We start from the raw sequence: 24,747 nt of genomic DNA, 5'->3' as shown, positions 1-24,747 counted from the left end.
CGTAAATACGTTTATGATTTTACTCCAAACGGGCGGCGGTAAATGTGCAAAGTATACGATTACTGTAAGAGTAGTTTCTAAATGTACCAAAGTATACGATTACTGTAAGAGTAGTTTCTAAATGTACCAAAGTATGTCTCTGCCCCCCCATCTCTTTTGTAAAAAGCCGCCATATTGTGTCAGTCCGCTGTTTCTAATGTATTAAGTGTGTCTGTTTATCCTGTCTTACCATTTAGTTAGCTAGTAAATAAATTATTAAACCAATTTGTGGAGAATTCAATCATAAGTAAGACAGTTTGTTTTGCAGATGCAGGAGGTTACGATTGTTCAGAATGTTGATATGATACGAGGTTATGATTAATGAGTTTACTGTTTATGGGTGTAATAGGTAAAGACCTTTAGTGTTTAATTCGGGATGGTAACTCTTTAAAGAACCGCTCTCGTGGTGCCCCAAATTCCTAATGAGTTAGTTGTTACTGATTATTAATCAGGTAACAATTAAACATAGTCAGTTGATTAGATGAATAAGAGTCATCAGATTAATGAAAGTAAAGTCACAACAAACCTCTTTTAGTCCATTTAGTTAGTTAGTTTAGTTAGTCAGTTAGTCTGTACAGTAGAGCAATGTCGGTCCCCCTATATTAGTCCACCTGTATCCTGATGTGGGAAATTAGGTGTCTGAGAAAAGCATGGGAAGTTTTGCATAATGAAGAGGGAGAGAGAATGGAGCAGAGAGCAAGTGAGAGAGAGAGATGTGAGGAGTGTGGGGCAGAGAGCAAGTCAGAGAGATGTGGGGAACGTGGGGCAGAGATCAAGTCAGAGAGATGTGGGGAGTGTGGGAAAGAAAGTTGGTCAGAGAGATGTGGGGAGTTTGGGGCTGAGAGCGAGTCAGAGATATCTTGGGCACTTGGGGCAGAGAGTGAGTCAGAGAGATGTGGGGAGTGTGGGAAAGAAAGTTGGTCAGAGAGATGTGGGGGTGTGTGGCAGAGAGAGAGTAAGAGAGATGTGTGGAGTGTGGGGCAGAGAGCGAGTCAGAGAGATGTGGGGAATGTGGGGCAGAGAATGAGTCAGAGAGATGTTAGGAGTGTGGGACAGAGAGCGAGTAAGAGAGATGTGGGGATTGTGGGACAGAGAGCGAGTAAGAGAGATGGGGGGAGTGTGGGACAGAGAGCGAGTCAGAGAGATGTGGGGAGTGTGGGACAGAGAGCGAGTAAGAGAGATGTGGGGAGTGTGGGACAGAGGGCAAAAAAAGGGAGATGTGGTGAGTGTGGGGCAGAGAGCGAGTCAGAGATATGTGGGGAGTGTGGGACAGAGAGCGATTAAGAGAGATGTGGGGAGTGTGGGGCAGAGAGCTAGTCAGACATTTGTGGGGAGTGTGGGACAGAGAGAGATTAAGAGAGATGTGGGGAGTGTGGGGAGAGTGGGGCAGAGAGCGAGTCAGAGATATGTGGGGAGTGTGGGACAGAGAGCGATTAAGAGAGATGTGGGGAGTGTGGGGCAGAGAGCAAGTCAGAGAGATGTGGGGAGTGTGGGGAAGAGTGATTCAGAGAGATGTTGGGAGTGTGGGGAGAGTGGGTCAGTGAGCGAGTCAGAGAGATGTGGGGGCTGTGGGACAGAGAGCGAGTAAGAGAGATGTGGGGAGCGTGGGGCAGAGAGCGAGTCAGAGAGATGTGGGGAGTGTGGGGCAGAGCGATTCAGAGAGATGTTGGGAGTGTGGGGAGAGTGGGGCAGAGAGCTAGTCAGAGAGATGTGGGGAATGTGGGGCAGAGAGCGATTAAGAGAGATGTGGGGAGTGTGGGGCAGAGAGCGAGTCAGAGAGATGTGGGGAATGTGGGGCAGAGAGTGATTAAGAGAGATGTGGGGAGTGTGGGGAGAGTGGGTCAGTGAGCGAGTCAGAGAGATGTGGGGGCTGTGGGACAGAGAGCGAGTAAGAGAGATGTGGGGAGTGTGGGGAGAGTGGGTCAGTGAGCGAGTCAGAGAGATGTGGGGGCTGTGGGACAGAGAGCGATTAAGAGAGATGTGGGGAGTGTGGGGAGAGTGGGTCAGTGAGCGAGTCAGAGAGATGTGGGGGCTGTGGGACAGAGAGCGATTAAGAGAGATGTGGGGAGTGTGGGGAGAGTGGGTCAGTGAGCGAGTCAGAGAGATGTGGGGGCTGTGGGACAGAGAGCGAGTCAGAGAGATGTGGGGAGCGTGGGGCAGAGAGCGAGTCAGAGAGATGTGGGGAGTGTGGGGCAGAGAGTGAGTAAGAGAGATGTGGGGAGTGTGGGGCAGAGAGCAAGTCAGAGAGATGTGGGGAGTGTGGGGCAGAACGATTCAGAGAGATGTTGGGAGTGTGGGGCGAGTGGGGCAGAGAGCGAGTCAGAGAGATGTGGGGAGTGTGGGACAGAGAGCAATTAAGAGAGATGTGGGGAGTGTGGGGAAGAGCGATTCAGAGAGATGTGGGGAGTGTGGGACAGAGAGAGATTAAGAGAGATGTGGGGAGTGTGGGACAGAGAGAGATTAAGAGAGATGTGGGGAGTGTGGGGCAGAGAGCATGTCAGAGAGATGTGGGGAGTGTGGGGAAGAGCGATTCAGAGAGATGTGGGGAGTGTGGGACAGGGAGAGATTAAGAGAGATGTGGGGAGTGTGGGGAAGAGCGATTCAGAGAGATGTGGGGAGTGTGGGACAGAGAGAGATTAAGAGAGATGTGGGGAGTGTGGGGAAGAGCGATTCAGAGAGATGTGGGGAGTGTGGGGCAGAGAGCAAGTCAGAGAGATGTGGGGAGTGTGGGGAGAGTGGGGCAGAGAGCGAGTCAGAGATATGTGGGGAGTGTGGGGCAGAGAGCAAGTCAGAGAGATGTGGGGAGTGTGGGGAAGAGTGATTCAAAGAGATGTTGGGAGTTTATTTTATTTATTTATTTCACCTTTATTTAACCAGGTAGGCTAGTTGAGAACAAGTTCTCATTTGCAACTGCGACCTGGCCAAGATAAAGCATAGCAGTGTGAACAGACAACACAGAGTTACACATGGAGTAAGCAATTAACAAGTCAATAACACAGTAGAAAAAAAAAAAAAAAAAAAAAATGGGCAGTCTATATACAATGTGTGCAAAAGGCATGAGGTAGGCGAATAATACAATTTTGCAGATTAACACTGGGGTGATAAATGATCAGATGGTCATGTACAGGTAGAGATATTGGTGTGCAAAAGAGCAGAAAGGTAAATAAATAAATAAAATAAAAAAACAGTATAAAAACAGTATGGGGATGAGGTAGGTGAAAATGGGTGGGCTATTTACCAATAGACTATGTACAGCTGCAGCGATCGGTTAGCTGCTCGGATAGCTGATGTTTGAAGTTGGTGAGGGAGATAAAAGTCTCCAACTTCAGCGATTTTTGCAGTTCATTCCAGTCACAGGCAGCAGAGTACTGGAACGAGAGGCGGCCAAATGAGGTGTTGGCTTTAGGGATGATCAGTGAGATACACCTGCTGGAGCGTGTGCTACGGATGGGTGTTGCCATCGTGACCAGTGAACTGAGATAAGGCGGAGCTTTACCTAGCATGGACTTGTAGATGACCTGGAGCCAGTGGGTCTGGCGACGAATATGTAGCGAGGGCCAGCCGACTAGAGCATACAAGTCGCAGTGGTGGGTGGTATAAGGTGCTTTGGTGACAAAACGGATGGCACTATGATAGACTGCATCCAGTTTGCTGAGTAGAGTGTTGGAAGCCATTTTGTAGATGACATCGCCGAAATCGAGGATCGGTAGGATAGTCAGTTTTACTAGGGTAAGCTTGGCGGCGTGAGTGAAAGAGGCTTTGTTGCGGAATAGAAAGCCGACTCTTGATTTGATTTTCGATTGGAGATGTTTGATGTGAGTCTGGAAGGAGAGTTTGCAGTCTAGCCAGACACCTAGGTACTTATAGATGTCCACATATTCAAGGTCGGAACCATCCAGGGTGGTGATGCTAGTCGGGCATGCGGGTGCAGGCAGCGATCGGTTGAAAAGCATGCATTTGGTTTTACTCGCGTTTAAGAGCAGTTGGAGGCCACGGAAGGAGTGCTGTATGGCATTGAAGCTCGTTTGGAGGTTAGATAGCACAGTGTCCAATGACGGGCCGAAAGTATATAGAATGGTGTCGTCTGCGTAGAGGTGGATCAGGGAATCGCCCGCAGCAAGAGCAACATCATTGATATATACAGAGAAAAGAGTCGGCCCGAGAATTGAACCCTGTGGCACCCCCATAGAGACTGCCAGAGGACCGGACAGCATGCCCTCCGATTTGACACACTGAACTCTGTCTGCAAAGTAATTGGTGAACCAGGCAAGGCAGTCATCCGAGAAACCGAGGCTATTGAGTCTGCCGATAAGAATATGGTGATTGACAGAGTCGAAAGCCTTGGCGAGGTCGATGAAGACGGCTGCACAGTACTGTCTTTTATCGATGGCGGTTATGATATCGTTTAGTACCTTGAGCGTGGCTGAGGTGCACCCGTGACCGGCTCGGAAACCAGATTGCACAGCGGAGAAGGTACGGTGGGATTCGAGATGGTCAGTGACCTGTTTGTTGACTTGGCTTTCGAAGACCTTAGATAGGCAGGGCAGGATGGATATAGGTCTATAGCAGTTTGGGTCCAGGGTGTCTCCCCTTTGAAGAGGGGGATGACTGCGGCAGCTTTCCAATCCTTGGGGATCTCAGACGATATGAAAGAGAGGTTGAACAGGCTGGTAATAGGGGTTGCGACAATGGCGGCAGATAGTTTCAGAAATAGAGGGTCCAGATTGTCAAGCCCAGCTGATTTGTACGGATCTAGGTTTTGCAGCTCTTTCAGAACATCTGCTATCTGGATTTGGGTAAAGGAGAACCTGGAGAGGCTTGGGCGAGGAGCTGCGGGGGGCGGAGCTGTTGGCCGAGGTTGGAGTAGCCAGGCGGAAGGCATGGCCAGCCGTTGAGAAGTGCTTATTGAAGCTTTCGATAATCGTGGATTTATCGGTGGAGACCGTGTTACCTAGCCTCAGTGCAGTGGGCAGCTGGGAGGAGGTACTCTTGTTCTCCATGGACTTCACAGTGTCCCAGAACTTTTTGGAGTTGGAGCTACAGGATGCAAACTTCTGCCTGAAGAAGCTGGCCTTAGCTTTCCTGACTGACTGCGTGTATTGGTTCCTGACTTCCCTGAACAGTTGCATATCACGGGGCTATTCGATGCTATTGCAGTCCGCCACAGGATGTTTTTGTGCTGGTCGAGGGCAGTCAGGTCTGGAGTGAACCAAGGGCTGTATCTGTTCTTGGTTCTGCATTTTTTGAACGGAGCATGCTTATCTAAAATGGTGAGGAAGTTACTTTTAAAGAATGACCAGGCATCCTCAACTGACGGGATGAGGTCAATGTCCTTCCAGGATACCCGGGCCAGGTCGATTAGAAAGGCCTGCTCACAGAAGTGTTTTAGGGAGCGTTTGACAGTGATGAGGGGTGGTCGTTTGACTGCGGCTCCGTGGCGGATACAGGCAATGAGGCAATGATCGCTGAGATCCTGGTTGAAGACAGCGGAGGTGTATTTGGAGGGCCAGTTGGTCAGGATGACGTCTATGAGGGTGCCCTTGTTTACAGAGTTAGGGTTGTACCTGGTGGGTTCCTTGATGATTTGAGTGAGATTGAGGGCATCTAGCTTACATTGTAGGACTGCCGGGGTGTTAAGCATATCCCAGTTTAGGTCACCTAACAGAACAAACTCTGAAGCTAGATGGGGGCGATCAATTCACAAATGGTGTCCAGGGCACAGCTGGGAGCTGAGGGTGGCCGGTAGCAGGCGGCAACAGTGAGAGACTTATTTCTGGAGAGGGTAATTTTCAAAATTAGTAGTTCGAACTGTTTGGGTATGGACCTGGAAAGTATGACATTACTTTGCAGGCTATCTCTGCAGTAGACTGCAACTCCGCCCCCTTTGGTAGTTCTATCTTGACGGAAGATGTTATAGTTGGGTATGGAAATCTCTGAATTTTTGGTGGCCTTCCTGAGCCAGGATTCAGACACGGCAAGGACATCAGGGTTAGCAGAGTGTGCTAAAGCAGTGAGTAAAACAAACTTAGGGAGGAGGCTTCTGATGTTGACATGCATAAAACCAAGGCTTTTTCGATCACAGAAGTCAACAAATGAGGGTACCTGGGGACATGCAGGGCCTGGGTTTACCTCCACATCACCCGCGGAACAGAGAAGGAGTAGTATGAGGGTGCGGCTAAAGGCTATCAAAACTGGTCGCCTAGAGCGTTGGGGGCAGAGGATAAGAGGAGCAGGTTTCTGGGCATGGTAGAATATATTCAGGGCATAATGCACAGACAGGGGTATGGTGGGGTGCGGGTACAGCGGAGGTAAGCCCAGGCACTGGGTGATGATGAGACAGGTTGTATCTCTGGACATGCTGGTTGTAATGGGTGAGGTCACCGCATGTGTGGGAGGTGGGACAAAGGAGGTAACAGGGGTATGCAGAGTGGGTCTAGGGGCTCCATTGTGAACTAAAACAATTATAACTAACCTGAACAACAGTATACAAGGCATATTGACATCTGAGAGAGACATACAGCGAGGCATACAGTAATCACAGGTGTTGAATTTGGAAAGCTAGCTAAAAACAGTAGGCGAGGCTAATCCGCTAGCACAACAAACAGCAGGTAAAATGGCGTTGACTAGGCAACGGGGCCGACAGGTAAGACAAACAAGCAGAAAGGAGTACCGTGATTAATGGACAGTCCAGCGTGAGTCAGCTATGTAGCCAAGAGATCAGTGTCCAGGGGGCAGCGGTGGATGGGCAGGGGGGCTGGCGAGTGATTCAGGTTTTTTTTTTTTTTTTAACTAACAATGACTAACTAGCTTGTAGCTAGTTAGCTGGTTAGCGTCTGGAGGTTCTTGAGTGTCATAAAAATAAAAATAAGAGTAAAAGTAATAGCGATTCCGTATCACAAGTGTGAGGAGTGTGGGGAGAGTGATTCAAAGAGATGTTGGGAGTGTGGGGAGAGTGGGTCAGTGACCGAGTCAGAGAGATGTGGGGGCTGTGGGACAGAGAGCGATTAAGAGAGATGTGGGGAGTGTGGGGCAGAGAGCATGTCAGAGAGATATGGGGAGTGTGGGGAAGAGAGCATGTCAGAGAGATATGGGGAGTGTGGGGAAGAGCGATTCAGAGAGATGTTGGGAGTGTGGGGAGAGTGGGGCAGAGAGCGAGTCAGAGAGATGTGGGAATGTGGGGCAGAGAGCGAGTCAGAGAGATGTGGGGAGTGTGGGACAGAGAGCGAGTCAGAGAGACGTGGGGAATGTGGGACAGAGAGAGAGTCAGAGAGATGTGGGGAGTGTGGGACAGAGAGCTAGTCAGAGAGTTGTGGGGAGTGTTGGGCAGAACGGTTCAATGAGATGTTGGGAGTGTGGGGAGAGTGGGACAGAGAGCGAGTCAGAGAGATGTGGGGAGTGTGGGACAGAGAGTGAGTCAGAGAGATGTTGGGAGTGTGGAGGAGAGATGTGGGGAGTGAGGGACAGAGAGCGAGTTAGATGCTGCAGAGACGGGAATGGTGGACTGGTGGTTGTATAAAGGCATAGAGGGTGCACGTAAGAGGGTGCACGGAGAGAATTTTGTGAGGAAGAGGTAGGAAAGGAGGAAGAGGAGAGGAGGAGGAGGATGACGGAAGAGGAGTGAGTGTTTTTTAGGGGAGAGCGGTGGAGAACATTCTTGGAGAGGGTGAAAAGTAGGAGCAGGGAAAGGGGGGGTACAAGGCATGTGATTACCGACTATCTATACATCAAACTTTTGTCTGTAGGTATGCTCTGTGTGGATCTGTGTAATCTGAGGAAAATATGTGTCTCTAATATGGTCATACATTGGGCAGGAGGTTAGGAAGTGGAGCTCAGTTTCCACCTCATTTTGTGGGCAGCGTGTACATAGCGTGTCTTCTCTTGAGAGCCATGTCTGCCTACGGCGACCTTTCTCAATAGCAAAGCTATGCTCATTGAGTCTGTACACAGTCAAAGCTTTTCTTAAGTTGTGGTCAGTCACAGTGGTCAGGTATTCTGCCACTGTGTACTCTCTGTTTAGGGCCAAACAGCATTCTAGTTTTCTCTGTTTTTTGTTAATTCTTTGCAATGTGTCAAGTAATTATCTTTTTGTTTTCTCATAATTTGGTTGGATCTAATTGTGTTCCTGTCCTGGGGCTCTGTGGGGTCGGTTTGTGTTTGTGAACAGAGCCCCAGAACCAGCTTGCTTAGGGGGCTCTTCTCCAGGTTCATTTCTCTGTATTTGATGGCTTTGTTATGGAAGGTTTGGGAATCGCTTCCTTTTAGATGGTTGTAGAATTGAATGGCTCTTTTCTGGATTTTGACAATTAGCGGGTATCGGCCTTAATCTGCTCTGCATGCATTGTTTGGTGTTTTACATTCTCTCTCTCTCTCTCTCTCTCTCTCTCTCTCTCTCTCTCTGTCTCTTTCTCTCTCTTTCTCTCTTTTTCTCTCTGTATCTTTCTCTCTTTCTTTCTCCCTCTCTCTGTCTCTCTCTCTCTGTCTCTCTCAATATTGTTTTCTCTCTCTCTGTCTCTCTCTCTCCCTTTCGCTCTCTTTTTCTCTATCTCTTGCTCTATCTCTCTCGCTCTCTCTCTCAGTCTCTGTCTTTCTCTCTCTCTCTCTGTCTCTGTCTCTTTCTCTCTCTCTCCCTCTCTGGCTCTCTGTCCCTCTCTCGGTCTCTCTGTCACTATGACAGCAGACCTTATAACACTGGGGTCAATTAAAACCATTAGCCTTCGCTCCACTGTTTAATTACAGGGTCTTTTTTTAACTTCCTCATTCACCTATTTAACATTAGAGGGAGAGTGGGGTGGAGAGGGAGAGGAGAGTGGATATAGATAGAGTGTGAGAGAGAAAGAAAGAGAGTAATTTTGTACAAAAAGCACATACCTTCTGAAATGACATTGAACATGGTGTTTATGCGCGCTCCCATGTGCGTGTTCTACTCCCTGGTTTTTAGTTTCTGTTAGGGGAATGTTATTTCTCATCTGAATCTCCACTTAATTGCAGACTTCTGACGTTGGATTTAACTAGAGATTTTTCACCCCTGTAAACCATTCTCCCTTCTTCTCTATCTGAATCTCTTCCTTCTCTGTCTCCTTTATTTTAGTAATTCTTTCTCTTCTTCCATCTCTTTCACTTCCTCTGTTTCCTCCCTCTACATCCCCCTATTGTCTCTTAATCCACTTTTTGTCAACCTCACTCTTTCTCTCACTCTTTTTATTTTCTCCTATTTACATATCTCCCGACTCACATTTATCTGACTCTTCATCCTACCATCTATCTCTCCCTCTATCTCCATCTCTCTCTCATTTCCTCTAACTCTCTCTCTCTCTTTATCCCATCTCTATTTTGGACAGTTAATCTCTGTGCCTGTGGCTGTGTGGCGAGAGCAGGGAGAGAGAGACCCTTCATAACAATGTCTGAAATCAGAGCGACAGAGAGCTTCATCCCGGGGTGGAAGTTACCATGATTCTCTCTGTCCCAGCTAAAAACATCTGGGGGATTATCTGAGCTTTACAAACACAAAGACAAACTCACACACACACACACACACAAAGACACACACACTTGCACACTCATACAACCAAAGACACACACACTCAAAAACTCTCTCACACACACACACACACACACACACACACACACACACACACACACACACACACACACACACACACACACACAGACACAGACACAGACAAATGCACACACGCAACACAGAGTCTTAAAGAGGTTGTCCTCATTCCTATCCCTCTTTGATGACTGACCTATGTTGCCTTAATGTACACTATATCTGCAAAAATAGGATAGACTGGATGGATGCTCCATCCTGATCTCTGATAGGCTAGGTGGAATGTTGTCATATTGATCTGATATCTTCTTTCAGAGTCTAATGTTCCACTCATTTTATTTTACTGAGTTGCTTCACTCTGTAATTGTGTGGAACATTGTGCTGGATATTGCTGTCCAAACACAGGCAAATCATTCTGCAACCCCAGCTCTAATAAGGGCAGTAGCTACTCTGTCCTGTCAGAACAGTTTGGCTGTGGCTTCTCTAGGGCTGTGATGATACCAGTATTGCAATATTTTTTTCCATGGCAAAAATGAAAACACGAAGCGGACAAAACGCTTTGTTCCTATAAAAACCTACTGTATGTAAAATACTGTGTGCTACAGCTTGGAAAGTACAGACATGTGATTCTGGATGACATCATAATGATGTTTGTTTCCAACATTAGGGCCGTTTTCCTAAAGAAGTTCTGCATCGTATTTTGTTTCCTTGCCACGACAATTAACAATTTGGCATCTTCTCCAGATATAAACTTAATTACCAAAAAATGACTCGCTCTCTCCCTTTATTTGTATCCACTAACTGAAACTGGACTTTCAAAGGTGGAATAGCTTACCCCTATCCTTAGTTGGGAGAACACAATGAGTAAAAATGAATACGCTTCCCAAGTTTCTACTTCTTTTTCAGTCTCACCTTGTTTCTACCATTCATTTGAATATAATTGGTAATATTACCCGAACACATTATTCTCATTCAATTATCTACTACTCTTTCTTCTCTCTTTATTTCTATTTCCTTTATTAACATTTTGTATGATATGTTTGTATTATTATTTCGACATTAAAAATATATACAATTAGTCTGTTTTCATGTTTTTATGTAATTTCTTTTATCTATACATTTACATTTACATTTAAGTCATTTAGCAGACGCTCTTATCCAGAGCGACTTACAAATTGGTGCATTCACCTTATGACATCCAGTGGAACAGTAGTGCATCTAAATCTTTTAAGGGGGGTGAGAGGGATTACTTTATCCTATCCTAGGTATTCCTTAAAGAGGTGGGGTTTCAGGTGTCTCCGGAAGGTGGTGATTGACTCCGCTGTCCTGGCGTCGTGAGGGAGTTTGTTCCACCATTGGGGGGCCAGAGCAGCGAACAGTTTTGACTGGGCTGAGCGGGAACTGTACTTCCTCAGTGGTAGGGAGGCGAGCAGGCCAGAGGTGGATGAACGCAGTGCCCTTGTTTGGGTGTAGGGCCTGATCAGAGCCTGGAGGTACTGAGGTGCCGTTCCCCTCACAGCTCCGTAGGCAAGCACCATGGTCTTGTAGCGGATGCGAGCTTCAACTGGAAGCCAGTGGAGAGAGCGGAGGAGCGGGGTGACGTGAGAGAACTTGGGAAGGTTGAACACCAGACGGGCTGCGGCGTTCTGGATGAGTTGTAGGGGTTTAATGGCACAGGCAGGGAGCCCAGCCAACAGCGAGTTGCAGTAATCCAGACGGGAGATGACAAGTGCCTGGATTAGGACCTGCGCCGCTTCCTGTGTGAGGCAGGGTCGTACTCTGCGGATGTTGTAGAGCATGAACCTACAGGAACGGGCCACCCGTTCATTCGGAAAATATTCAGACCCCTTCACTTTTCCACATTTTGCTACGTTACAGCCTTATTCTAAAATTGATTAAATAAATAAAAACCCTCATCAATCTACACACTATGCCCCATAATAATGAAGCGAAAACCGGTTTTAAGAAATATTTGCAAATGTATTACAACTAAAAAACAGAAATACCTTATTTACAAAAGTATTCAGACCCTTTGCTTTGACACTCGAGCTCAGGTGCATCCTGTTTCCATTGTGTTACGGTTTTCTTCTGTCGAAGGAGAGGTGGACCAAAACGCAGCGTGGTTATCTTTATACATCTTTAATGAAGATGATAAATGAACAATATACAAAAACAAGAAACGTGAAAAAACTAAACAGCCCTATCTGGTGCAACAAACACAGGAGACAGGAACAATCACCCACAAAATACCTAAAGAATATATATATATAAAATATGGTTCCCAATCAGAGACAACGATAAACACCTGCCTCTCTAGGCAACCATAGACTTACCTAGACTACTTCACTAAACCACAATCCCATAACCTACAAAAAAAAACTAGACAAAACACACCACATAAATACCCATGTCACACCCTGGCCTGTCCAAAATACTAAAGAAAACACAAAATACTAAGGCCAGGGCTCTCTCACAGGATTGTGTTGAGGCACAGATCTGGGGAAGGGTACCAAAACATTTCTGCAGCAATGAAGGTCCCAAGAACAGTGTCCTCCATCATTCTTAAATAGAAGAAGTTTTGGACTACCAAGACTCTTCCTAGAGCTGAGCAATCGGGGGAGAATGGCCTTGATCAAGGAGGTGACCAAGAACTGGATGGTCACTCTGAAAGAGATCCAGAGTTCCTCTGTGGAGATGGGAGAACCTTCCAGAAGGCCAAACCATCTCTGCAGCACTGCACCAATCAGGCCTTGTGGTAGAGTTGCCAGACGGAAGCCACTCCATGTTAAAAGGCACTCGACAGCACGCTTGGAGTTTGCCAAAAGACACCTAAAGGACTCTCAGACAGCAAGAAACAAGATTCTCTGGTGTGATGAAATCAAGATTGAACTCTTTGTCCTGAAGGCCAAGCATTACGTCTGACGGAAACTGTCACCATCCCGACACTGAAGCATGGTGGTGGCAGCATCATGTGGTGAGGATGTTTTTCAGGGACTGGGAGACTAGTCAGGATGGAGGCAAAGATGAATGAAGCAAAGTACAGAGACATCCTTGATGAACGCTCAGGACCTCAGACTGCGGCGAAGGTTCACCTTTCAACAGGACAACAACCCTAAGCACACAGCCAAGACATTGCAGGAGCGTCTTAGGGACAAGTCTCTGAATGTCCTTGAGTGGCCCAGCTAGAGTATTGAACTTGAATCCAATCGAAAATCTCTGGAGAGCCTTGAAAATAGATTTGCAGCGATGATCCCAATCAACACCGACAGAGTTTGAGAGGATCTGCAGAGAATAATGGGAGAAACTCCCACATACAGATGTGCCAAGCTAGTAGCGTCATACCCAAGAAGACTTGAGGCTGAATTCGCTGCCAAAGCTGCTGCAACAAAGTACTGGGTAAAGGGTCTGAATACTTTGGTAAATGTGATATTTCCTTTTTTTAAGTCTAGGGGTCTGAATACTTTCCAAATGTGCTCTATATTTACAGAAATATATTTTAGATTCTTCAAAGTAGCCACCCTTTTCCTTGATTACAGCCCTACACACTCTTGGCATTCTTTCAATGCTGAGTAATGCATTTATCACAGTCTTGAAGGAGTTCCCACATATGCTGAGCACTTGTTGGCTGCTTTTTCTTGACACTGCGGTCCAACTTATCCCAAACCATCTCAATTGGGTTGAGGTCGGGCGACTGTGAAGACCAGATCTTCTGATGTAGCACTCCATCACTCTCCTTCTTCGTCAAATAGCCCTTACACAGCCTGGAGGTGTGTTGGGTCATTGTCCTGTTGAAAAACAAATGATAGTCCCACTAAGCGCAAACCAGGTGGGATGGCGGATCGCTGCAGTGTGCCTTGACATAAAAATAAATCACAGACAGTGTCACCACCACTACACAGCGCGTACCACACATACGGAGATCATCCATTCACCTACTCTGCATCTCACAAAGACACAGCGGTTGGAACCAAAAATCTTAAAGGACTCAGACCAAAGGACAGATTTCCATCGGTCTAATGTCCATTGCTCATGTTTTTTGGCCCAAGCAAGTCTCTTCTTTTATTTTGTGTCCTTTAGTTGTGGTTTCTTTGCAGCAATTCAACCATGAAGGTCTGATTCAAGCAGTCTCCTCTGAACAGTTGATGTTGAGATGTGTCTGTTATTTGAACTCTGTGAAGCATTTATTTTGGCTGCAATTCCTGAGGCTGGTAACTCTAATGAACCTATCCTCTGCAGTAGAGGTAACTCAGGTCTATCTTCTGTATACCAACCCTACCATGTCACAACCAACTAATTGGCTCAAACGCATGACGAAGGAAAGAAATTCATCAAACTAGCTTTTTACAAGGCACACCTGTATTTGAAATACAGTACCACCTCATAATACATTACTACCTCATAATACATTACTATCTCATAATACATTACTACCTCATAATACATTACTACCTCATAATACATTACTACCTCATAACACATTACTACCTCATAATACATTACTACCTCATAATACATTACTACCTCATAATACATTACTACCTCATAATACATTTCTACCTCATAATACATTATTACCTCATAATACATTACTACCTCATAACACATTACTACCTCATAATACATTACTACCTCATAATACATTACTACCTCATAATACATTACTACCTCATAATACATTACTACCTCATAACACATTACTACCTCATAATACATTACTACCTCATAATACATTATTACCTCATAATACATTACTACCTCATAATACATTCCTACCTCATGAAGCTGGTGAGAGAATGCTAAGAGTGTGCAAAGCTGTCATCAAGGCAAAGGGTGGCTACTTTGAAGAATCTCAAATATGAAATATATTTTGGGTTACTACATGATTCGATATGTGTTATTTATATATATATATATATATATATATATATATATATATATATATATATGTGTGTGTGTTAAATATGTATATATGTATATGTGATGGGATGTTTATGTGATGGGATATGGACAGCATATGGATATACTATGTAGAATGTCTGAAGAGTAGTATATGTACAGCAATAGATAAATAGGATAGGCCTAGACTAGAATACAGTCTATACATACATATGAAGTGGGTAAAACAGTATGTAAACATTATTAAAGTGACCAGTGTTCCATGACTATGTACATAGGGCAGCAGCCTCTAAGGTGCATGATGGGTTGTAGTCGGCTAGTGACAGTGACTAAAGTTCAGGGAAGGGTACTGTGGTGGTGACTACAGTCTGATTGCTTTGAGATGGGAAGCTGTTTTTTAGTCTCTCGGTCCCAGTACTGACCTCACCTTCTGGATGGATACGGGGTGAACAGGCCATGGCTCGGGTGGCTGAGGTCCTTGATCATCTTCTTGGCCTTCCTGTTACACCAGGTGCTGTAGATGTCATGGAGGGCAGGCAGTGTGCTCTCGGTGATGCGTTGGGCAGACCACACCACCCTCTGGAGAGCCCTGCTGCTGCGGAAGGTGCAGTTGCCGTATCAGGGGGTGACACCGCATCCTGTCTAGCATCCTGTAGACGGGATGCTCTCTCAATGGTGCTTCTAAATAGATGTTCCTTGCTAAATCTGCTTATATATATATACATGTCTCATTTATAACATGCTGCCATGACTTATTTTTAAACCATGATACATGAAGGCCTATGCACGTTATAATATTATTCTTTTATTTTTGTATGTTTTCTTTCTCACTGGGATGGGAAAGGAGGGTTGGACTGGGGTAGGTGGGGATGAGGGATGGAGCTGTTCTTGGTCAAATAAAAATGTATCAATGCTGCAATTGTAGATTTGAAATCTGTCTCTTGCCCTTCATCTACACTGATTGAAGTGGATTTAACCACTGTTACCAATAAGGGATCATAGCATTCTCCTGGATTCACCTGATCAGTCCAGGTCAGGGGTATTCAACTCTTACACTACTTGGTCCTGGCCCTGATGGTTTTCTGTCCTACCTAATAATTAACTGCACACAGATGGTGTCCCAGGTCTAAATCATTGGTTATAGACTAGAGTACTCTATTTGTCTGGGTAATCATTAGTTACAGAGTAGCGTACTCTCTTCGTGTGGAGAATCATTAGTTACAGAGTAGAGTACTCTATTTGTCTGGGGAATCATTGGTTATAGAGTAGAGTACTCTATTTGTCTGGGGAATCATTAGTTACAGAGTAGCGTACTCTATCAGTCTGGGGAATCATTAGTTACAGAGTATTTGTCTGGAGAATCATTAGATTATTGGTTATAGAGTAGAGTACTCTAGAATCATTGGTTATAGAAGTCTCGTCATTAGTTACAGAGTAGCGTACTCTATCAGTCTGGGGAATCATTAGTTACAGAGTAGCGTGCTCTCTCCGTCTGGAGAATCATTAGATACAGAGTACTCTATTCGTCTGGGGAATCATTAGTTACAGAGTAGCATACTCTACTTGTCTGGGGAATCATTGTTACAGAGTAGAGTACTCTATTTGCCTGGGAATCATTGGTTATGGAGTAGAGTACTCTGTTGGTCTGGGAATCATTGGTTTTAGAGTATAGTACTCTATTTGTCTTGGAATCATTGGTTATAGAGTAGAGTACTCTATTTGTCTTGGAGAGTGCTCCCATCCACACTGTACTGAAATCACTCTATTCCTATTGTTTGACATTCTCTGGTAATTACACTATAGTACAATCTCAGTGACTCTGAAGACATACACTGAGTGTACAAAACATAAAGAACACCTTCCTAATATTGAGTTGCACCCTCAGAACCGCCTCAGTTCGTCAGAGCATGGATTACAAGGCGTCACAAGTGTTGCAAAAGGGATGTCAAGTTGGCTGGGTATCCTTTAGATGGTGGACGATTCTTGATATACACGGGAAACTGTTGCGAGTGAAAAACACAGCTGTGTTGCAGTTCTTCACGCAAACCGGTGTGCCTGGAACCTACTACTGTACCATAACCTGTTCAAAGACACTTCAATATTTTATCTTGCCAATTCACTCTCTGAATGGCACAAATACACACTGCATGTCTCAATTGTCTCAAGGGAGTTGACAAGTGACATCTATAAGGGATCATATGTTCATATGGGTTCACTTCGTCAGTCTATGTCATCGAAAGAGCTTTTGCACACTCAGTGTATATGCACACACACATGTACACACGGAGACACGTACATACACCTTGGCGAATGAATACACAGACTTGCATACAAACACTAACAGTTAATAACTTTCTGTAACTCTTTCTCTTGTACATGCTCTGTCTGGTCTATTTCTCGCTCTCTTTTTTTCTGTTTCTGCATGTCCATGTTTCAATGATTCAACAACATTTCGTCGATTAACCTGCAGCTCATTCCAAAAAAAATAGTAATGAAAGACTTAATAGTTCACTCCAAGGGGTTACAAGAACATAGCCTAGTGGTGAGAGAGGGGACCCAGCAAACGGAGCGTTACTAGTTCAAATCCCTGATGGGAATTATCTGGTGGGAAGTGAGCTGGCAACCAGAGGGTTGCTGGTATCAAATCCTAGATGTCATTGCCTGCCGTGTGCCCTTGCGCAAGGCACTTAATCCCCCAAAACAACAGTGTGTGTATTCAGAAAGTATTTAGACCCCTCGACTTTTCCACATTTTGTTACGTTACAGCCTTATTCAAAAATGTATTCAAATGTATTTTTCCTTATCAATCTACACACAACACCCCATAGTGACAATGAAAACTATATTTTTTTGCGAATGTTTAACAAATAAAAACTGAAATATCACAGTTAAATAAGTATTCAGACCCTTTACTCAGTACTTTGTTGAAGCACCTTTGGCAGCAATTACGGCTTTGAGTCTTCTTGGGTATGACGCTACAAGCTTGGTACACCTGTATTTGGGGAGTTTCTCCCATTCTTCTCTGCAGATCCTCTCAAGCTCCGTCAGATTGGATGGGGAGCGTCGCTGCACAGCTATTTTCAGATCTCTCCAAAGATTTACGATCGGGTTCAAGCCCAGGCTCTGGCTGGGCCACTCAAGGACATTCAGAGACTTGTCCCGAAGCCATGCCTGCTTTGTCTTGGCTGTGTGCTTAAGGTGGTTGTTCTGTTGAAAGTTGAACCTTCACCCCAGTCTGAGGTCCTGAGTGCCCTGGAGCAGGTTTTCATCTTTCCCTCGATCCTGACTAGTCTCCCAGTCCCTGCCGCTGAAAGACATCCCCACAGCATGATGCTACCACCACCATATCTCACCGTAAGGATGGTGCCAGGCGATGAGCGGTGCCTGGTTTCCTCCAGACGTAATGCTTGGCATTCAAGCCAAAGAGTTTAATCTAGGTTTCATCAGACTAAAGAATCTTGTTTCTCATGGTCTGAGAGACCTCTGGAGTGCTGCAGAGATGGTTGTCCTTCTGGAAGGTTCTCCCATCTCCACAAAATAACTCTAGAGCTCTGTCAGTGACCATCGGGTTCTTGCTCACCTCCCTGATCAAGGCCCTTCTCCTCCGATTGCGCAGTTTGGCTGGGCGGCCAGCTCTAGAAAGAGTCATGGTGGTTCTAAACTTCTTCCATTTCAGAATGATGGAGGCCACTGGGTTTCTGGGGACCTTCAATGCTGCAGATATGTTTTGTTACCCTTCCCCAGATCTGTGCCTCAACACAATCCTGTCTCGGAGCTCAATGGACAACCAATGGCTTGGTTTTTGCTCTGATTTGTACTGCCAACAGTAAGACCTTATATAGATTGGGGTATGCCTTTCCAAATCATTTCCAATCAATTGAATTTACCACAGGTGGACTCCAATCAAGTTGTGGAAACATCTCAAGGATGATCAACGGAAACAGGATGCACCTGAGCTCAATTTCGAGTCTCATAGCAAAGGGTCTGAATACTTACGTAAATAAGGTATTTCCATTTTTTATTTGTAATACATTTGCACAAATTACAAAAACCTGTTTTTGCTTTGTCACGATGTGGTATTGTGTGTAGATTGATGTGGGAAACTTGTCATTTAATCCATTTTAAAATAAGCCTGTAACGTAACAAAATGCTATACATGGGAAGGGGTCTGAATACTTTCCGAATGCACTGTATGTGTGTCTATCGGAGCGATCAAAAGAGGAAGTCAAATTTCGGTTTGGACCTTGTGTGTAATTGACTAATAAAGTGATCTTAATCTGTCTGTGAGTGAGTTGGTTTTATTGACTCTATGTGTGCATGTAAGCATTGTGTTGAAGGAAGTGTAGTACGCTGGGGTTTTTGCTCATGACCTTTGTCAGTTGATTGAATTTGTTGCCTTTGTTGTCACACACAGCAGTAACATACAGTATATAATGTATGTTTACATTATGAATTCAAAGCATGTACACATGTCGGCCTTGTAACGTTCGTGTAGTTATATGTTATATGTGAAATCACAAGGAATGGATGGAGGAGAAACATTGTATATCATTTCAAGGAGTGTTGTTTTCACTATAACCCCCATAAAGATGCATGGAATTGTGAATCGTCTGAGAATAAGAACATCACACTATCTCTTTGAGTTATCCCTCCCGGCTCTACTATCTCTTGGAGTTAACTCTCCCAGCTCTAGACGTGAACTGAAGAGGAGATGGCTTCCCTGCAAACACATTCCTCAATGCTTTCTATTTCCATGAATGTTCCATTTAAATGTTCATCATCTAGTGTCATGATACAGTAATAAGTTTGGTGTAATGACCAGCTTTGAAGCAAAAAGGCTGTGTTGTTCATAACGGATGGCTTGACACATTGTATTTCAAGGTGTATGGCATCGATTACCATTATAGTCCTTCAATTTAGAAAGAGCTAGACATTACGTATTTATTTGTGGACTGTGTGTGGCTACATAATCATATTAAGCTCTCTTTTAACAAATGAGATTAATGAACTATTCACACATCAGCACCCTGGACCTCCCAATTCAATCACAACCAAGTCAAATCAGCCTCACAGCGGGGATACCGTAGGCATACCAGAGTAGCAACACGCGCAGATGCATACGCTCGCAACTGTTGGGCGGCTCTTGTGTTGTACTCAGACATGGCATGTCATATCTATTTAGATAAGTCCATCCCATCCTTTTCTTTCCTATAGGTTACTGTTCCAGGGGATTTAATGTGGGGTACACACATACACACGCACACGCATGTAAATATATAATGAATGCAACGCTTATTTTCTCAGCTCACCAACTCACATCCAATTTCCTCAGGCATGGAAGACAAAAGAAGCGATAGGGGGAGGAACTGTAAGGAAATAGAGTGTTGTGTCTCAGGGGGCTGGTGGTGAAACCTACAGTATGTAATTTTAAATTGAAAAGAGAAAGAGGTGATAGGGTAACCACAGAAGCTGACAGACCCGGAACTGACGCCTCCTGTGTTCATTTCACGGTCTGTTTTGTTATTACTTTAGTTTAAAGCAAATAAAGTAGAAAAGATGGAGGAACAGGATGAATGTTCATAACCTTACTGCAGTGGGTTAAATTAGGGTCACACAGAGTGTTCCTTAGTAGTCTTAAACAAATCTACTTTGAAACAAAAGTATACACCTCACACACATGGTCATGGGCTTTTAAAAAAGAAGACTCTTGTACCATGTCAGATATAGAGTTGAAATGTATTACATTTTGCTTTTGCATCCCATTATTATTATATACAATGCAATAAAATAAATATAATAAAACCGTTTGACATAGAAACACCATCTTTTCGCAGTAATAAATATGTGATTGATTATTCAATTATGAAAAATATTTATAACATTCCACCCATGAGGCCACTAGGTCATTTGACTGCAAGGAAGGGTAGACATTTGATTAGCTGTTCAGGAGTCTTATGGCTTGGGGGTAGAAGCTGATTAGAAGCCTCTCAGCCCTAGACTTGGTGCTCCGGTACCGCTTGCCGTGCGGTAGCAGAGAGAACAGTCTATGACTTGGTGCTCCGGTACCGCTTGCCGTGCGGTAGCAGAGAGAACAGTCTATGACTTGGTGCTCCGGTACCGCTTGCCGTGCGGTAGCAGAGAGAACAGTCTATGACTTGGTGCTCTGGTACCGCTTGCCGTGCGGTAGCAGAGAGAACAGTCTATGACTTGGTGCTCCGGTACCGCTTGCCGTGCGGTAGCAGAGAGAACAGTCTATGACTTGGTGCTCCGGTACCGCTTGCCGTGCGGTAGCAGAGAGAACAGTCTATGACTTGGTGCTCCGGTACCGCTTGCCGTGCGGTAGCAGAGAGAACAGTCTATGACTTGGTGCTCTGGTACCGCTTGCCGTGCGGTAGCAGAGAGAACAGTCTATGACTTGGTGCTCCGGTACCGCTTGCCGTGCGGTAGCAGAGAGAACAGTCTATGACTTGGTGCTCCGGTACCGCTTGCCGTGCGGTAGCAGAGAGAACAGTCTATGACTTGGTGCTCCGGTACCGCTTGCCGTGCGGTAGCAGAGAGAACAGTCTATGACTTGGTGCTCCGGTACCGCTTGCCGTGCGGTAGCAGAGAGAACAGTCTATGACTAGGGTGGCTGGAGTCTTTGGCGATGTTTAGGGCCTTCCTCTGACACCGCCTGGTATAGAGGTCCTGGATGGCAGGAATCTTCGTCCCGGTAATGTACTGGGCTGTATGCACTACCCTCTGTAGTGCCTTGCGGTCGGAGGTCAAGCAGTTGCCATAACAGGCAGTGATGCAGCTATAAAATGGTGCAGCTATAAAATCTTTTGAAGATCTGAGGACCCATGTCAAATCTTTTCAGTCTCCTGAGGGGGAATAAGTTCTGTCGTGCCCTCTTCATGACTGTCTTGGTGTGCTTGGACCATGTTAGTTTGTTGTTGATGTGGATGCCAAGGAACTTGAAGCTCTCAACCTGCTCCACTCCAGCCCCGTCGATGAGAATGGGGGTGTGCTCGGTCATCTTTTTCCTGTAGTTCACAATCATCTCCTTTGTCTTGATCACGTTGAGGGAGAGGTTGTTGTCCTTGCACCACACAGCCAGGTCTCTGACCTAATCCCTAAAGGCTGTCTCATCGTTGTCAGTGATCAAGCCTACCACTGTTGTGTCATCAGCAAACTTAATGATGGTGTTGGAGTCGTGCCTGGCCGTGCAGTCATGAGTGAACAGGGAGTACAGGAGGGGACTGAGTACGCACACCTGAGGGGCCCCTGTGTTGACGATCAGCGTGGCAGATGTGTTGTTACCTGCCCTTATCACCTGGGGGGCGGCCCGTCAGGAAGTCCAGGATCCAGTTGCAGAGGGAGGGGTTTAGGCCCAGGGTCCTTAGCTTAGTGATGAGCTTTGAGGGCACTATGGTGTTGAACGCTGAGCTGTAGTCAGTGAATAGCATTCTCACATAGGTGTTCCTTTTGTCCAAGTGGGAAAGGGCAGTGTGAAGTGCAATAGAGATTGCATCATCTGTGGATCTGTAGGTGCGGTATGCAAATTGGAGTGGGTCTAGGGTTTCTTGGATAATGGTGCTGATGTGAGCCATGACCAGCCTTTCAAAGCATTTCATGACTACAGACGTGAGTGCTACGAGTCAGTAGTCATTTAGGCAGGTTACCTTAGTGTTCTTGGGCACAGGGACTATGGTGGTCTGCTTGAAACATGTTGGAATTACAGACTCAGACAGGGAGAGGTTGAAAATGTCAGTGAAGACACTTGCCAGTTGGTCAGAGCGTGTTCAGAGTACACGTCCTGGTAATCTGTCTGGCCCAGTGGCCTTCCATGTTGTGGAAGTAAACTGCTTACTTTTTCACATGAACTACTTTCTCAATGTAAATAGCTCATTGGATTGTGGTAAGTCAGTAGCAGGCAGTAAAAGTCAGTGGCTGTTATTGTAGCTTGTTGTCTTAGCTAAGGCCTTATCTGGCTGGAATTAGTCCCTCTCTGAGGGATTAGTCCCTCATGTGTCTGTGCCTGGGTGGGTGAGTGCGTGCTGTTGTGTGAGTTCGGTTGTAATGATATGTTGTGCAATATGTCTTGGCTTTGGCCCCTGGATAGAGGTGTACAGTGAACTTCTGAACAAGGACCAGAGGCTTTGTCACACAGCAGAACTAATTTAACCCCATTAATCCTCTCCTCCCTTGTATGTATCTGACACCACAAATAAAGTTATATCTCTCTCTCTCTCTCTAGATGGGAAATGCCTCTGAAACATCTTTGTTCGCTGACACATCTTCGTTCCTTTCTACCATCTCTAAAGAACATGACATCCTCATGGGGACCGTCTATGCCATATTTGGTGAGTCTTTCTCCTGGTGTGTTTACCAGTTTTCACAACACTGGGGTTCATAGTTGTGCTCCGAGTTCAGTTGTGGAAAAATAACTTTAAAGATATACAAAGATAAAAGTCTTAGAAGAGGGATCGCAAAACAATGCCTGTCATTTCATTGCTTTTGTTCACTATTGGCAGTGTTTCATCTTGATTTACTGGATGCCTTGAAGCTCTCTACAGTATGGTGCGGCAGGGTAGCCTAATGGTTAGAGCGTTGGACTAGTAACTGGAAGGTTGCAAGTTCAAATCCCCGAGCTGACAAGGTATTCTGTCGTATACACATCTGTCGTTCTGCCCCTGAACAGGCAGTTAACCCACTGTTCCTAGGCCGTCATTGAAAATAAGAATTTGTCCTTAACTGACTTGCCTAGTTAAATAAAGGTAAAATAAAATGTGCACTCTGCTATTTTACTTTTCATTCTTGTTAAAACTCTAATCGTGTGTCTCAGGTGTTTTCTCACTGGTGGGGAATGGGATATTGCTGTTTGTGGCCTACCGGAAGAAGTCCTCCCTGAAGCCGACTGAGTTCTTTGTTATAAACCTCTCCGTCAGCGACCTTGGAATGACCATCTCTCTCTTCCCCATGGCCATCTCATCAGCCTTCGCACACAAGTGAGTGTCCACACTCCTTTACCATCCACTCCTCTGCTCATCAACCTTCTCCCATCCCCTTCCCCTTTCAAATCAAATCTCCCTCCTTCCATTCTTGAGGTTATTCAGTGTATGTGTGCTGCTGTTTTGTTATGCCCTCACACATATAGACAGACAGACAGATAGATGGAGAGAGAATATAAAGATGTGAAATAAAAAGGTCACCTGTGAGACACAGCTGTTTTAATAGTCATAAATATCTATATCCACCCGCTCTTGTACTCCAGGTAGTGTCATCTCTCTCTCTCTCTCTCTCTCTCTCTTTTTTTCTCTCTCTCTCTCTCTCTCTCTCTCTCTCTCTCTCTCTCTCTCTCTCTCTCTCTCTCTCTCTCCCCAGGTGGCTATTCAGTGATGTTACATGTATGAGCTATGCCTTCTGTGGGGTTTTGTTTGGACTAGCCAGTCTCACCAACCTCACAGTGTTGTCATCTGTGTGCTGGCTTAAGGTCTGCTGTCCCAACTATGGTAAGAGAATGCAAAACCTTGACCTCTAACCCTGATCCTTTATCTCTAACCATAACTTTGATCCCTAAAATTGACTGACCCCAGCCCCTCTAGCACAACTTTCAGTGTACTGGGATGGTTGGAGTTGGGACTGAAAAATAGACTCTGAAGATGTATTATCACTAACCTGCACACTGTCTTTCAGATTTGTACTTTCCTCCCAGACATCCAAGCCTCAGCAACAGTTGTGGAAGGTTTGTAGGTAGTGAGGGGTTAGGCCACATTGCCAGCATCTCCGAAGCTGGATAGACTGGGAGAGTGGAGGGCAACCAAGAGGTTAAGAGTCATAAGTAAAAGGTTAGAGTTCCCTCAACTATTTGCTATTGTGCAAAAGATCAACTCCTCTCCGAAGTAGGAAGTAATTAACAGAGTTAAAGTGGAGAGGGGGAAGTATGATTCAAGGACACTCTTAAGACATGTCACTTTGGGACAGTGAGAAACCTATTTACTGGATGAAGCCATTAAGTCACCGAGCATCCACTTGCCTTAGCAGCTAATTAGAATGTATTTGACCATACATTACAGAGGGGTGTTAGGATAATAAGGTCTGGCTAATCACTAGTGATTAACGTTCCATATTACAACTGTAGGGATTAACGTTAAATTCTCAGAGACAGACAGACACAATGCTGATCTAGCTTTGTCTGGAAAGCACACATAGGGTGTGTTTACACAGACAGCCCAATTCTGATATTTTTTTGACCAATCACATCAGATCTTTTCACA

General features: G+C 45.3%; 1 protein-coding gene across 1 annotated transcript in view; it reads left to right on the top strand.

Annotated features, from left to right (window-relative positions):
* Positions 1-24,747, top strand: part of opn7b (opsin 7, group member b) — a 141,305-nt gene that overhangs the window by 104,563 nt on the left and 11,995 nt on the right. The window contains exons 2-4 of the mRNA XM_065005278.1: positions 22,728-22,833; positions 23,316-23,478; positions 23,855-23,982. Of these exons, the coding sequence (XP_064861350.1) occupies positions 22,728-22,833; positions 23,316-23,478; positions 23,855-23,982 (397 nt within the window). The remainder of the gene's footprint in view (positions 1-22,727; positions 22,834-23,315; positions 23,479-23,854; positions 23,983-24,747) is intronic.

This window comes from Oncorhynchus nerka, linkage group LG20 (assembly GCF_034236695.1).
Source record: "Oncorhynchus nerka isolate Pitt River linkage group LG20, Oner_Uvic_2.0, whole genome shotgun sequence".
Taxonomy (NCBI): Eukaryota; Metazoa; Chordata; class Actinopteri; order Salmoniformes; family Salmonidae; genus Oncorhynchus; species Oncorhynchus nerka.
The sequence above is the reverse complement of the archived record's forward strand: the minus strand, read 5'-3'. Positions and strand labels throughout refer to the sequence as shown.